Here is a 17,117-nt window from a genome sequence, read left to right on the forward strand (position 1 = left end):
TCAGTTAACTTTTGAGCTTGAAACATGCAATTCTCTTCTCTTCCGTTTCTCGACATTCTGGTCACACGTAACACATCCAACTTCAGTACTACGGTTTACTGTAAACCTTCATCGGTTTGCCTTCCACCACACTTCAAATCATGTCATCCGACTAAACAAAAGTTAGCTTCATTTTATTCCTATGTTTTCCGCGCTCTTCAAGTCTGTTCCTCCAAACTATCCCTTGATGAAGAACTAAATTATTTAAAAGCTATTGACAGAGGCTTTTCACCCAACATTATTAATCAAGCAGTTCAAAAATTCTCATCTCAACACACCAAAAGACACACTCTTTAAGAGATTATAAAAATTCTGTTGTCATTCCCTTCTTTCCATCAATTAGCTATATAAAGTCGCACGTATTTTGCAGAAATTTAACTTTCGGGTCGTTTATTCTCTTATCAATAAAATTCCGAGTTCCATACTCAAGGACCCCATTCTGGATATGAATTCTTGGGGTGTTAACAGGATTCCTTGCCAGTGTGGTTTAATATACATTGGTCAAACTAAGAGAGCCTTAAAATTTCGCCTTAAGAAACATGAGACATATGTTAGAAAAATAGAAACACAGAAGTCTTCTGTTGTCCAGCATTGTTGGTCCGAAAATCACACTTTCAATTTTTCTGCAGCCAAAATTATTCAAAAAACATCTTCCATTGGTGAATTAGATTTTCTAGAAGCATTTTACAGGCAAGAAAAAAATCTTTCTGTTCTAGTTAACGACCCTAATTCCAATCCATCTTTGCCTTTAAGGAAAGTGTTTTAGTTTTAGTTAAAATATATACAAAATTCAGCCCCTGAAGCAATATTATTTAAGTAGTGAAACTGTGATCACTGTCAGTGAAAAGATGAGCCGCCAGTGGTCTAGTAAGACTGTCTTCATGCAGGATTTCGTAGTTGAAAATTTGTGAGTAGTTTACGTAATCACTGATGAAAGTCTTTGTTGAAAAAAAGAATCATTTTTTTTTTTTTTTTTTTTTTTTTTTCTTTTCTTTTTTTTCTCAGATAAATTTTAAGTTCTTCAATTTTTGAGAGCCTTGTGGAGGAGAGCATTTCTGTTGCAAATGGTGAATTTGCCGGTCAGTGGCCGTATTTCAAGCTGGGTCCATGCTTTTCAGTCTTGAGACTTAATTCAGAAAATCTGCCGATGACTGAGAGAAATCTGTTTATAATACCAATATCCTTGCTGCGAATACTATTAATGTGATCATGCCAAGTAAGATTTTGATTGAGGATGATTCCCAAGTCTTTGCCTTTAGTAACAATGGGAACAATTTCGCCGAACAAAATTTAGTTTCTGTAATTCTTGTTTCTCAAGATTTACTGGCGTTTATTTTCAACAGAACTTGCATAATTCTGAAGTTTAAAGATGGCATGTTTAACGTTAAAAGACTTCATAACGATAGCCGTATCGTCGGCGTAACAGGTTAATAATGAGTAGTGTACAAGACCTGGGTGAGGAAAATCTGAGATATAATACAAGTAGACAAGCGGACAGACGATACTTTCTTGGGGGACGCCGGATTTTACGTGCCCTTGAAACCGAGGTTTTTAAATATTGTGTACTTCTAATAAATTTTTGTGTCTTACATTGATTAATCACTACAAGGAATTTGTAAAGTAATTATTTCATGTTAGTTACTTGATTCTTGAATATAGATATATAATAATTAAGCGTACTGCGTAACATGCAATAACCCTTGCACTGTCTCTTCATAAACGACTCTCCATTCAGATGTGAATTATTTGATATGCGAATCATGAACACAGTTGTTGGAAGCTAAAATCATTAATAATGAATGCAACCTCATAGGCAGGAATTAACAGTGGACTATAAGTAATGTTCCTCTAAATACACAGGGTGTATTGTCATGCAATTTATTTACTGGTATTCTCGCACTACTATTTCACACATTTATTGGTATTTTGTATTAAAAAATAACCTACCAGAACGTACCTGTAACAATAGTTCCCTTATCCTGTGTTTGCCTTTGATTATGCAGTGATAATTGGCCAGCTGATGGGACTCTAGACAAACATGAATATTCCGATCTAATGGTAAATCATTGCACAAATTTTGTTGATTCCGCTAGTGGCACCAACACTCATGCGATAGAATGCCTACGAGGTTATCGTAAAGAAAGAATTGTAAGGAATATATGAAAGGAACATCACCCGCGTCATCTTGCTGAACTGACATGACGATCAATTGGTTAAAGTGTTACAAAATATTAATCAATAATAAAACAAACTTCAAATCCTTCCAAATTTGGGCTTTCGGATACCCATATTCGGTGGAAGATTACGTTATGCAAAATTTGATGGCTCTAGGTACCGTTGTTTTATCACAATGCGACAAACATACATGCATTTGCGCAGATTCTTCATTATTTAATTTCTTTAAATATAACACAGGTCTCTAATATTTGGCGGCAACAATTTGAAAAGTGAACCAACGCAAAATGCCAAAACGAAATTAATAGCCCTTCTGGGCTAACACACTTTGGGCTAAAAACTGATTTTAGTTACGTAATATATTTTTCTGTTCTTTCTCCATACGTTACAAAAATCTGACTCATTTTCCCTCTCAACTTGTCAAATATATTTCAAAAACAAATAAATCGTCTGATACCTTTTAGTAGCCATAAATATTTTTAGAAAGCTAATGATAGGTTTTTTTTAATGTAATGCAAATAGATTTTAGCACTGGTAACAACGACCGGTAACAGCTGATCTGCTGTGGAATTAAACTACGTTATAGATTATTATCAGCTTTTGCATCAATTTGTTGCTGACACACGTGCTAACAGTCGAGAGTACACATCTTTTTATTCGGTTAAATAAAAAATAAAAAATTAAATCGATGATCCTATCCATTTATCGATCTAATGATAGAAGAGCTGTTGACATTGGACAGTAAATCCAATATTAATTGCCAATACCAAAGGACAACAATATATTCATTCCAAACATTCTTACAATAACTACTGACATGCCTTTCGAATTTTTAGCGACTGTAATTCCGAATATGACTTGCTTTTGCTATGATTCTAAATAAAGCTCAAGGACATTCACTCGGTTTTCCCCAGGACACTTAGTTTTCATCCCGGAAGATCAAACCAAAAATACTGCGTATCGTAAAGCTCTAGAACATTAAATTAAGACATCTTGCAATTAATTACACCTGCATGCAATTACAGCAAAAAGAACAGCATGATACCGTGTGCATTTGGTAAATTATTTATAACCAGAGTTAATTTCATTTAGGATTATCATACTTCCTCTTTCCCCACGACATGTCCTCTTTCCAAGGCCTTACATTTATGCATTAGTGGGTTTTTGAAATATAGAAACGTATTCAGATTTTTACCCTCATATATTTTGTAGTAAAATAGATTAAATTCAAATAAAATTTATCTGAATTTTGCTTATTAAAATTACAACTTATATCTACCGGAAACAGAAAACTGAAAGGTTGTACGAAAAAACTGGTCAATGCTTTCCTATCTCTCCTCAAAATTGTAAAACAGACAGACTGTGCTAACTTCGGCCAGTTACGTTCTTAAAGCATAATGCTAATATTTCATAAACTACTTTTTTGTTCTTTCTTTTTAATTTTCCTTATGCATGTATGCGATAGGTACTGCAAAAATATTTAATGAAAATTTTAAGACTTTTTTCCCTTTTTTTTCGGGGAGGGGGGGGGTTAGGAGGAAAGCTTTAGAAATTTTTTGAGGAGCGGCTCATATTTACATTTTTTATAGGTGTGTTGGTCCTAATTGTATTTCAAATATATATAGCATGTATTAATTTAGAAGTCAAACAACAAAAATCAGCATTATATTTGCAAATTTTCACAGGACTAATTTCGATGGTTTTACCGAACCATCATCCTCAGCTGCCAAATTGCATGTATTTTACAGAAATTTAACTTTAGGGTCTTTTATTCTCCTATCAATAAAATTCCGAGTTTCATACTCAAGGACCCCATTTCGGATGTGAATTCCTGGAGCATTTACATGATTCCTTGCCAGTGTTGTTTATTGGTCAAACTAAGAGAGCCTTAAAATTTCGCGTTAATGAAGATGAGGCATATGTTAAAAAAAAAAAAAAAAAAAAAAACGAAACACAGAAGTCCTCTGTTGCCCAGCATTGTTGGTCCGAAAATCACATTTTCAATTTTTTTTGCAGCCAAAATTATTCCAAAAACATCTTCCATTGGTAAATTAGATTTTCTAGAGGAGTTTCACATTCAGAAAAATCCTTCTGTTCTAGTTGACGACCCTAATTCCATCCATCTTTGCCTTCAGCCTTTAAGGAAATTATGTTTCAGTCCCGTTTCATCAATAGATGGCGCCAGTTGCTTAACTTCTGTCCAGCCATTCTTATCTTGTCTTGTTCATTTGCGCTTTGGCAACTGAGGATGATGGTTCGGTGAAACCATCGAAACTAGTCCTGTGTTGCAAATATAATGCTGATTTTGAATTTGCTGAAATTAATACTTGTTCGGCATGTTATTTTTATCTTAATTATATCATGTTTCAAATATACATATTTTTGCGTGCGTACGGGTTCGTTATGAAATGAATGCACAAGTCCGATGAAAAATGAACAAAAATTTATTATTATCACAACAAAAATGCTTAAATTTTCTCAAATTATCATGCAGTATTACAATATCTCACAGTAGTTTTCTTTTAACTACTCAAATGTCAATAGAACGTAATTCAAAACAGCTAAAGAACGCTAATCCGCGAATTCGCTACAATCAACAACAGTAGTTTTCTAAACAACAACAAACTAAGCAACTACTACAAACTGAGATGTTTTCCTCCTTTTATAAGATTTTAAAATCACGCGCTAGAATTTTCCAGTACTTTCTCGAAATCAAAAAGAGATATTTATTTATTTAATGCACGCGCTCTTGTATTTTCAATTTTCCGGCTTAGCTTTCTTTTAATATTCGTCACGCGCTGCACTGCGCGAGAAATAAAACCATTTAATTTCTAACTGAACTAACATTAGCTTTTTAAATACCAAATTCGTAACACTGCCCCCTTCCCAAGGACTGCACGTCCCGGGCAGTACAATCCCTGGACAGGAAGCAAAACTTACAACTGTGGCATAAATGCATTAATAAGCATTACATTACAATAATAAACAACATGAACAATAAATGCAATACATAAAACAAATCAAATGCTATCAAATACAAATCAAATACACATTTAAAAACAAAAATGGACCATGGTCTTATACTATTTACAATTATTTACATTATGTACTATGGCCATAGTAAAGAGCTAACCTGTCGTAATGAACGACTTTAGGTTTAGAGTTCGAAGACTTACGAATCCGAACCACGACGTCATTCAGCCTGTTTAGGACTGTGTACGGCCCATCCCAAGGTGACTGTAATTTCGGACAAAGTCCTTTCCGTCGAGTCGGATTCCACAACCACACCTTGTCTCCTTCGTGGAATTGATGTTCAGTAGCTCTTGTGTCGTATCGGGTCTTCATCTTCTCCGTCGCCAAGTTGACTCGCTCTCGTGCAAAATTGTGCATCACTTCAAACCGGGCCTGGAGATCTTGAATATATTCCTCAGACGATGAAGGAGCATCCGGAGGGCGGCCAAACAATAGATCACAAGGCAGACGAAGGTCAAGACCGAAGAGCATCTGTGATGGAGAATAGCCGGTAGTCTCGTGGACAGCACTGCGGTAAGCCAGTAAAAAGAGTGGTAATTTATTGTCCCAGTCCTGTTGGTTTCTGGAAACCACTAATGAGAGGTTATTAAGGATGGTTCGATTGAACCTCTCTACCATGCCGTCCGACTGGGGATGCAATGGCGTCGTTTGAGTTTTGTCAATGCCAAGTAGTTTGCATAGTTCTTTGATTACTGCCGAGGCAAAATTCCTTCCCTGATCGGAATGTAACTGAAGAGGCACTCCGAACCTGGAAATCCAGTGCTGTATCATTACCTCAGCTACTGTGACTGCCTCTTGATCAGGAATAGGGTACGCTTCAGGCCACTTGGTGAAGTAATCAATGACAACGAGTATGTATTTGTTGCCATCAGCAGTTCGTGGCAGAGGTCCCAAGATGTCAAAGGCGATACGTTCAAAAGGCGCCCCTATGTTGTAACATTGCAGCTTGCCTCGGCTGCGTCTCTTCGGTCCTTACCAACCTGCACAGGCATCGCAAGATCGGCACCACTTTTGCACGTCATCCTTTGCATTATTCCAGTAAAAGCGCTCACGAACTCTCTGCAAGGTCTTCATTATTCCAAAGTGACCTTCTGTAGGGCTGTTATGTAGTTCGTTAAGGACATCAAGAATCTTGGAAGTATCAGTTGCCATCGGAACGTCTTCCCATCATCCGATTCGAATTTCCGGTATAAGACGCCGTTTCGAATGTGAAGTGAATCCCAGAGTGCCCAGTATTGTTTTGTTGTAGGACTACAGATAGAAATGTCCTGCCATGTAGGTTTTCTGTTTGATGACTCTATTAAATCAAGTATGGGTTTAATGTCGCGGTCTTCCAGCTGGTCTTTCCTGACTTCATCATCACTCCACGGGTCTCGAGCAGCCGATGTTGATGTTGTAATTTGTCTTGCGACCGGAGTCAGCAGTTCGTATTTCGCTTCCACCCTGGAACAATATCGGCAGTTTTCTTGGCAAGGTCTTCTAGACAGGGCGTCGGCGTTTCCGTGTGATGATCCCTTACGATGACGGATAGTGATGTCATATTCTTGGAGTCTCTGTATCCACCTGGCTATTTGACCCTCAGGATTTTTGAAATTTAAAAGCCACGCCAATGAAGCATGGTCCGTGCGGAGGAGGAATTTTCTCCCGTATAGATAATGATGGAAATGTTCTACAGCTTTGACTATGGCGAGCAACTCTTTCCTTGTGACACAGTAATTCCTCTCCGGTTTAGATAGGCACTTGCTCCAGTAAGCTACTACACGTTCTTGGCCGTCTATTTCTTGAGACAAAACAGCACCGACACTTTCATTGCTCGCGTCGGTGTCGAGAATAAATGGTCTGTCGAGCTGAGGATACGTCAGGATTGGAGCAGATGTTAAAGCTTCCTTTAAGTTGTTAAATGCATCCTCGCATTCCTTTGTCCACAAGAATCTTTGCTTGCTCTCTGTCAGCTTGTGAAGTGGTCTTGCGATGGAAGAAAAGTTCTTCACGAATCTCCTATAGTAGGTGCAAAGCCCTAGGAAGCTTCTCAGCTGATGGACATTTTCGGGACGCGTCCAGGATTTAACCGCTGATACCTTTTCAGGATCCGTGCGCACACCTTCTGCAGAGATGACATGTCCCAGGTAAGTCACTTCCTTTCGAAACAATTTGCATTTAGCGGGAGTCAGCTTCAGATTGGCCTCTTTCAGTTTCTGAAGCACCTTTCTAAGATTTTCTAGATGCTCTTCAAAACTCTTTCCGACGATGATGATATCGTCCAGGTATATCAGACAGGCTTCGTAAGAAAGGCCTTTCAAAACAGTCTCCATAAGACGTTCGAATGTTGCCGGCGCATTACACAGTCCAAACGGCATCACTTTGAACTGCCAAAGTCCTTGTCCCGTAGTAAATGCCGTCTTTTCTCGGTCATCAGGATGGATTTCTACCTGCCAATACCCACTCTTTAAATCAAGTGTTGAGAACCACTTGCTTCCAGAAAGAGTGTCTAGAATGTCATCAATTCTAGGAAGAGGGTAACTGTCTTTCTTCGTAACCTCATTCAACCGGCGATAGTCAACGCAAAATCTTGTTGAGCCGTCTTTCTTTCTGACGAGAACGATGGGAGATGCCCATGGACTCGCTGAAGGCTCGATGACATCGCCTTCTTCCATATCTTTTAACAGTGTTCGCACCTCTTCCTGTTTAGCAAACGGTAGACGTCTTGGATGTTGCTTGATCGGGGGATGATCGCCAGTATCTATTCTATGTTGTGTCAAACTAGTTCGACCCACGTCAGAAGACGAGCGGGAGAAAACAACTTGAAGATCTTTAATGACGCGATCGGCAGCATTTTTCTCTTTATCGTTTAATTGTGCATTCTGCAATAACTCCGATGTAATGCTCTCTGAGGACACGGATTCTGGGATGTTACTCTTTTTTTCAACGCTGGTTACTGGAGTACATGTTGCAACCACTTCACCTTTCTTAATAACTCTCGACTTTTCAGTTACATTGGCGACTCTCACCGGGATAACCGTTCTGGATAGGTCGACGAGTGTTGAGGCTACTAATACTCCTTTTGGGATATTACAGTTATTGGGATATTCTATGATGCCGTAGCGGAAATTTCTATTTTCGGCTATGGATCCAGGAAGTAAAATTTCTGTTCTTGCCGGTATTGTAATATAGTCTTGTGCTATGATTTTATGGACAGATTTAACTTCTTCATCATTAACGAGAAATAACGCTATGTCCTCAGATGTAGAATGCAATTCGTTATTTTTAAAATCCAAGGAAAAATTGTATTTCCTTAGAAAGTCCAATCCGAGTATGCAAGAATCAGTGATTTCTGCTACATATGCCGTGTGATGGTAAGCGGCACTTCCAAACGTGATGTTAACATTTACTTTTCCGTCGATGTCGATCTTCTCACCGGACACAGTCTGGAGGGTAACGCAGGGCGGCGTCCAGATAAGTTTGTTTCCTAGTTGTTGAGCCAAATCTTTTCGGATGATGGTGACGTTGGCTCCTGTATCTATAGTCGTATTGCACGGAACTCCATTAATATGTCCTATTATGAAAAGTCCATTACTGCCGCCTCTCACTGCAGAAATCTGAAGCGCTTTAAACGGGGGCTTTTCATTATCTGGCAACCTCCGCCCCGCGAGATGGCCACTAATTAGTTTCCCTGCTGCTTGTTAGAAGCGGTCTTAACATCAGTACCCTGGGGTGTTTTGCAGTTTCGTCGTATGTGTCCTTCAGCACCGCAGTTCCAGCACTTAACGGTCGGTTTCTTCTCACCAATATTCCGTCTCAAGGCGTTCAGTTGTCTAGTTAAATCGTCAAGTCGAGCGGTGACTTGATCCCCTGGCTCCTGGACTTGAGCAGCTCTGACTGGGTGGCGGTCTCGACGAGTGGCTTGCTGGGCTGCCTCAAATTTCATGGCGTACACTAGAGCACTTTTTAAATCTTTTACATCCGCCATTCGTAGAGCTTTCTGTATTTCAGTATCTCGGATGCCGTCGATAAAGTATTGCAAACACAGGATTTCCCTTGTTTCTGTCGGGCATTCCGAAAAGGCGAGATGGGACAGCCTTTCAACATCCGCGGCGAGCTCCTGAAGTGTTTCGGTAGGCTTCTGTTGACGAGATTTTAATTGGAGCCTGCTGTAGTCTTTTAAACACTTCTCCCCAAAGCGCAACTCCAAGGCGCCGGACAGAGCTTCGAAATCTAACCTTTTGTTTTCGGGAAGAGTCTGAAGGATATCCGCTGCGTCGGCTCTTAGAGAAGCGGCGAGATGACAGGCCTTAGCTTGGGAATCCCATCCATTCGCATCCGCCACGATAGAAAATTGTGTCTTATACACCTGCCAGGAGGTCTTCCCATCATATGTGGATAGCTTCAGAGGTGGACGAGCAGGCATTGGTAAGAATTTAAAATCATCACTCCTGCTCCCTGCCGACGCTACGAATTTCTTTAAAGTATCCATTTCTTTGGCAACTGCAGAAACTCTCTCATCAATTTGTTCTTTTACAGAAGAAACTCTTTCTTCTATTTCTTCTTTCACCGAAGAAACTCTTCCTTCAATATGTCCAACTTTATTTTCAACTGCGTCAATTCTGCCTTCCATAGCTTCAAATTTATTTTCTATTATGCAAGTAATTTCTCTTTTCATTTCTTCTTGACCAGCTTGAACGGCTTTCATTTCGTCCTTAACGGATTCCTGGCCCAATTTCATTTCTTCCTTAACGGATTCCTGGCCCAATTTCATTTCTTCCTTAAATGATGCTTGGCCAGCTTCCATCTTTTCTTGGAATGCAGCAAAAGCACTAATGAGCTGTCTCAATTGTTCTTCCATCGCTCTTGTTATTGGCATTCAAATCCCACTTCTGACACCAAAAATTGTTGCGTGCGTACGGGTTCGTTATGAAATGAATGCACAAGTCCGATGAAAAATGAACAAAAATTTATTATTATCACAACAAAAATGCTTAAATTTTCTCAAATTATCATGCAGTATTACAATATCTCACAGTAGTTTTCTTTTAACTACTCAAATGTCAATAGAACGTAATTCAAAACAGCTAAAGAACGCTAATCCGCGAATTCGCTACAATCAACAACAGTAGTTTTCTAAACAACAACAAACTAAGCAACTACTACAAACTGAGATGTTTTCCTCCTTTTATAAGATTTTAAAATCACGCGCTAGAATTTTCCAGTACTTTCTCGAAATCAAAAAGAGATATTTATTTATTTAATGCACGCGCTCTTGTATTTTCAATTTTCCGGCTTAGCTTTCTTTTAATATTCGTCACGCGCTGCACTGCGCGAGAAATAAAACCATTTAATTTCTAATTGAACTAACATTAGCTTTTTAAATACCAAATTCGTAACAATATAAAGACACACACGCACACACACACACACACAAAAAAAAAAAAAAAAAAAAAAAAAAAGTTGCATTAGAAGAAGCGAGTCAAAGAGCAAAAACTGGGAGCTCAGCTACAGCATAAAATATTAACAAACTCTCTAGTGCGATGTTAAAATAAAAATTCTTTCATGTTTTCTTTTTTAATCACATAATCATTGCATCACTGCATTAGGCCCAAGGCTTAAGTTCTAAAAGTAGAAGTGCAGGAGCCCTGTGGAAAATCGTCAGGAAAGAGCAACAAGAATAAAAAAATAAATAAAATGATTATTAAAATCATTAATAATTTAAAAATTAAATTGTTAATGAGCATTAAATTAATTAATAATAAATTTATATTAATAATTAATACTTATTGATTAGTATTTAATTAATTCATAATTAATTTAATGTTATTTATTAAAATAATTAATTACATAATTAAAATTAAATAACATGTAAAGTGATAAAATAAAACTTAATAAGCGATTTTTTATATAATTTTATTGCTAAAAATAAAATTTTCTAGATCAAATTTCTACTGAAGTAATTGTTCAGTTACATACAAAAAGTGCCGGAGCCTTCTGATTTAGGGCTCCGGTGCGCTCCGGCTAGAATTAGAATATGTCCTAAAAACTAAGAAGTACCGCAGCTGGGCTCCTGTAGGCTCCGGTGCAAGTTAAGCTCTGATTAGGCCGTTACTGTTCTTTTTCCTTTTTTGGGCTAAAAGCGAAAACATCATGCAGGAAGAAAACATTGCCATGAAAAATAACCTCCATAGCTAGGAAACAAACAAACAAAAAAAAAGAAAAAAAAAAAAAAAAAAGCAAATTTCTGAAATTTGAAACCATCAATATGAAAAACATTATGATAAGAAGGGGAAGGCAGCTTTTAAAACATCATTGTAAGAAGAAACCCAAAGTACCTAAACAAAAATCGCAAAAATATGCAAAACAAAATACAAAGAAATCTCTCAAGGTCCTCATCTCTATAACATACTTATTGAAGTTTTTCTCAGAAAATCAGTTATATTTTATAAATCATTATAAAGCAATTAATTCATCAAGACATTAGTGATAAGTTTTAATTAGAAAAGTATTCTATAATAATGAAATCTTCTGTAAAACCAGATGTCAAAAATTTCTTGGAAGATAATTATAATTGATGTCTTGCAGTCCCCCCCCCAATCCAAACTTATTCTGTATGGTAAAGAGAACACTGCAGTATAGCGTTTTTTAAGCAGTAATAGGTGGTGGTCTACGAGCAGTTGTCACGAGCAAATTAGCAGTGACATGAGCGCCAAATACGAAACCGTTTTTGAGACATAATTATTTGAGAAACTTATTCATAGTTGTTGACAAAGTAATGATTGTAAACATAACAATTTATTTTTATTCTAAGTTAACCACAACATTCTCAATAAAAATTCAATACACGTTTCTGTTTAGCTGATAGATCAATTTGCATCTTTATCAACTTTATACGAGTGTATAAAAATAATGATAGTTAAAAAATATTTAAATTGACTTTTTTTTACTTTTTTAGATAATTTATGACTGGATTCTAATATATCATCAAAATTTATATTTTTCAATTATTTAAATAATTATTTTTTCACAAAATTTTATGATTTATATTTTTTAAGTTATGTTTCTCTTCATTTACTGAATGCTTTAATGCTTTTCTGTCACCAAGCCATTTTCTCCTTAAAGTGGGGGGAGGGGATATGTAAGATATAAAAAGATGAAGGAAAATTTCTACCAAATTACCAAATAATTGAAACAAATTACTAAGTTAACTGGCAATAGCCTTTCAAGTTCTTAATTTCAATCTCTCATCATTCTGCGTCAGGTATCTGCAGACCCGCATTATGGAAACTCTTGTCCAATCACTGTCCAAAACTCAAAGAATTCCCAAGCTATAAATATTCTAGCTGTGATTTTACAATTTTTTTACTACTAACTACAGCTTGTAGGAGTTGGACTGATAATGGCACAGATTACTTTGATTGATTTTCTTAGATTAAGTATTAAAACTTTTATTTGTGTCTTTGTTAATTCAGAAAGTGTCTGATATATTTACTTCTTTTGTTGCACCATGAACATTTAAATTATTACGCACACATCCACAGATAATGAGAAGACCATGATGAAATGCAGAATATGCAAATAGAAAGACATCTTTTCAATTTGAAATATGACCTTTTTACCACAATTAGAAACAGGCATCGAATTTTGAAAGTGGAAATTCGATGCCTGTGTCTAATTGAAACCCAAGAAAAATATCCTGATATCTGACGAGAAAAATATCCTGGCTGATAACTGATAGTTTCAGCAGGACATAATGACTAGGATAGGAATGCATGATAAAAATGTGATGATTGGAATGCACCAAATAAATGTGAATGCAGACTTCCAGAAAGGCATTACAACAACTGTAAAGAAGCTAATTGACTGTTGATCATCTTAAAACCTTGTTGAAAATGTAAACATCTCTAAAAATGTAAATGGTGAACTTAATAGTATGTATGAATTAGTGATGTCACATCTGATTTTGTTGTTCAACCTCGAAAGTGTTGTAGAGACATTAGGTTATTTTGAAGAAAGAGTACATAAAAAATTAGCAATGCCCTTGCCGGGACTTGAACCACGCACCTCTCGAGTTTGCTGACCACTAATACCACGAAGGCATGCTAAGAAGGTGGGAGAAATACCTTATTTAGCCCCCTTTTAAAGAGCGACTGGGGATTAGGGGACCTAATCTTCAAGTTCTTAATTTTTCGACACACACTTTCCAAATTTTTCCCATGATTCAAATTCACCAAAACCAATTGCATCATAATAGGGTTTTCATAGCATTCAATTACTCAGGTTGTCATAAATGAGACAACAACTTCGCGATAATACAAGAGGTACCTTAAAGTCAACTCTAACCCAAAAATGTATGTACGAATGTACATACATATGTATACATATATATGTAATAATAGCAGGGAAAGATGAAGCAGCGTCGATGCGTAATACCTAGATATTATAGATCATAGATCCATATTGAAGATGAAGAATTCTGATTGCATAGTATGCTAATATGTTGACTTTCTAATATCTAAAATCTTAGCTGTCGAGGCAGTTTTAATTCCATTTTTATTTGCAATTGACATTCGCAGCCACAGTTCACTTGGCACTCTATTCATGCTTATTCAAGAAAATTTACATTTTTGGTATTGTTGCAATAAGAACACAGAAGAATGAAACAGCGTATAACTGGCACAGAGGCAAAGGCTAAAGTGCATAGTTATCCAATATGAAAGCACATGAAGAGAAAGTTTTGGTTCGATTTAAATATTTCAGTTCCCAATTATTACCTCATCTGCACTGTGCAGGCCATGTAAAATGATGCAATTCAGAGAAGTTATTACTATTTGTAAAATAGAAAGGAAGAATTTAAATTATAATTTTGGTTTTTATATTTTTTATCTCATATATGCATATGTGCATATATGCATAATCTGGTCCCAATAATGGAAAAGTACATTCTATTATCACAAAACATCAGAATAAAACCAAATTTCTATACAAAATGGAGAAGAAAACGTGCAAAATTACGGCAGTGACAGCATATGATGTCATAGTACTTAAGAATTATTTTTTATTCACTACAGTACATAATTTAATTGCACATAATCTGGACTACATAAATATTACTAAATCATCTATTAAAATTACAGCTTTTAAGCTATTACAGCCATTGACGCTGTCAAAATAAAAGTCACATAAACAAAAACACTATGTTTTCCTGTTTTGAAAGCCAATTTAATTTATTCTCAAAATTAAGCTAATTAAAATATAGGTAAATTGTTAATGGTTTTTCTGTTAATTTTAATATAGGTCATTCCTCCTTCCTGTCCTTTTCCACCTGCTGTCAAATTAACTGTAAATTTGCATAAAACCATGGATGTTGTTCCTAGAATTATCCCAGTTAATTGTGAATGTACTGTACTTGCTGTCAACTTTCACAAAATTCCCCAAGTTGGAAAATATTCATAGTTATTCAAGTGAATAACTAATTGTGACAAACAAAATATTAATTTTAAAATTTCTTTACTCTTTTATAATTAATGCTCTGAAAAATAACCTTTATGAATTTCTTAAAAATTTAATTATTTAATTACAAAGAAATTAAAAATTCATGTCCAACTATATATATTTAATATATATAGTTGTTATAGTCCAACTATATATATTAAAATATTTTAATACTTATATTTTTTTTAATCTGACTAGGAAAATAAACTGACAAAATAAATGTAGATAAATAAAAGTTTATTAATTGTCTACACATTTGAAGTTTTATCTTCTTCCCCATTATCGTTATCACTATCATCATCACTACTAGAGTGCTCATCACTTGTAGTACTGTCGCTGTTACTTGTGTCTTCATCTACACCTGCGTTTTTTTGAAGTATCTCATCCACATAAGGTCTGTGAAAAAGAATAAGAAAATTGAGTATATTAAATTGAATACCTGCTGATTTAAATTATAATGTTATTCTTTTTTATATATACTGCTGGCCATAATGATTTCCAACACCAATAATCATGTGTCCAGGCAACAACATAAGAGCATGCAAGAATGATTAACAGTACAGCACATATGCAAACCATAAGTGCCACCAATGGCCCTTGGAAACAGAGGAAAACACAGAATAGCTGTCGAACATTGGAAATATGTTTGTGCACACTTATGTCCAAATGAAGGATATGGCAATTGTACCAGCAAGTTTCTGATCTATGATAACACAGTGACTGGCAAACGATAAACCACCAGCAGCTTCAGTGTATGAGCAACATGTCAGACTCGCATGAAGTGACATAATCAAATATCCCTTTCTGTACATGTTGAAACATGTAGTAACAATATACAAGACATTGACTTTTCAAAAGATTTTTCTCAGCTATAATCTAAACCATTTTTACCTTATATCATGTAATCCCCAATAGCACCCCAAACCACTGTGCCACGTAGTCGCACAGTACGGCGTTCCACAGTTAGTGTCGGCTCAGTAAGACGTAGAGATCAGATCTGACACCACGTCGACGCCACACACATATGCGGCGACTGTCACTGGATAAACAGAAGCATGACTCATCTGAGAACACGACGGTTTGGCATTCTGTCATCTACATCACTCTAGTCCGGCACCATTCTAAACGTTGGTATCTATGCTGTGGGGTCAATGGCAGTCTTCTTAACAGACGGCGTGAGTGCAGGCCACGTTCAACCAATCGGCAGGAAATGGTTCTGGTCAACGCGGGAACATCCAGGGTATCTTGCACATGCTGCAGAACCACAGTAGAAGTGACTTGCGAGACCGCCACAGCCTGTCGGCGGATGCATCGATCCACGCGTGCTGATGTCACTCTGGCTGCACCTGCTCCCCTCCTTCTTTCCACATTTCCTTGTTCCAACCCTGTTTGCCATAGCCGATGCAATATGCTCGCATCCATGTGGGTATCAGCTGCGATTTGACGTGAGGACCAACCCACCCTTCTCAGTCCGATCACCATACCCCTCATAAAATCGTCTATCTGCTGGAAGTGCCTTCGTTGATGGCAGCCTGGCATTCTCTCCAATTACATGTATCCTCTGGGACAAAAACTAACTTTCTTCAATAATTCATCTGGCAGAAGTAACGGCACGAATATTGCACATTCTGCACGTTCCTTCCCTTATATCTTACTTCCCGTGCGTCGGAGAGCTGCACATTTCACATCATTCGCATAACTCAGTGACGTGCGTCTACTCTAAAATCTGCATAAATTTCTGACCACTCCTTCTTGGTGTTGCATTTTCAATGTCGAGCAGTGTATATGTAATAGATTCTGTAGCAGAATGCTGGTTGAATCCATAATAGCAAGAATTTTGATGTCGTAGAATGCTGAAACGCCAATCCACAATGAATAAGAAATTTGGCAGTCAAGGTATATTTACTGAGTTAGTTTGGGTTTTTTTGCTTCATTTTGATTGGATAGTTAATATTGCTACACAATTACTCTTGGCTGTTAGAGCTTTAGTTCCATTTACATCATCGGAATTACATAAGAGTCATATGACATGGATTGATCTAGAAATGACACAGTGCAGAGAGAGGTTACTATTTTTAGAATACAGAAGGGAAATTTACGTTGCTAATTTAATCTTTCATATATTCTTTATTTTTCTTTATATATAGTATATACACACACATATATAAAGAGCATCCAACATAATGAATTTCCCCCTCTCTTAAATATCACAACATGTCGACACTCTGTACAGCACGTTAGGTGACAGCAGTGGTATAGGGATAATCTTTATCCTGGTGGAAAATGCCCAATGGAATACTGCTAAAGAACAGCAGCACAATCACTGCAGTACAAATTTGCCGTCAAGGTGTGTGGGATAATGATGAGAGGACTGCTGGTCTCATAGGAAATTA

General features: G+C 36.8%; 1 protein-coding gene and 1 long non-coding RNA gene across 3 annotated transcripts in view; one reads left to right on the top strand and one right to left on the bottom strand.

Moving 5' to 3' along the window:
- Window positions 1-17,117, top strand: part of LOC146996580 (uncharacterized) — a 192,948-nt gene that overhangs the window by 169,761 nt on the left and 6,070 nt on the right. The window lies entirely within an intron of this gene.
- Window positions 14,945-17,117, bottom strand: part of LOC118200288 (small ribosomal subunit protein mS39) — a 90,323-nt gene continuing 88,150 nt past the window's right edge. The window contains exon 26 of the mRNA XM_085821074.1: window positions 14,945-15,120. Coding sequence (XP_085677200.1) covers window positions 14,973-15,120 — 148 coding nt within the window. The 3' untranslated portion in view covers window positions 14,945-14,972. The remainder of the gene's footprint in view (window positions 15,121-17,117) is intronic.

This window comes from Stegodyphus dumicola, chromosome 7 (genome assembly GCF_044657685.1).
Source record: "Stegodyphus dumicola isolate Sdum_Otavi_A_Nest chromosome 7, ASM4465768v1".
Classification (NCBI taxonomy): domain Eukaryota; kingdom Metazoa; phylum Arthropoda; class Arachnida; order Araneae; family Eresidae; genus Stegodyphus; species Stegodyphus dumicola.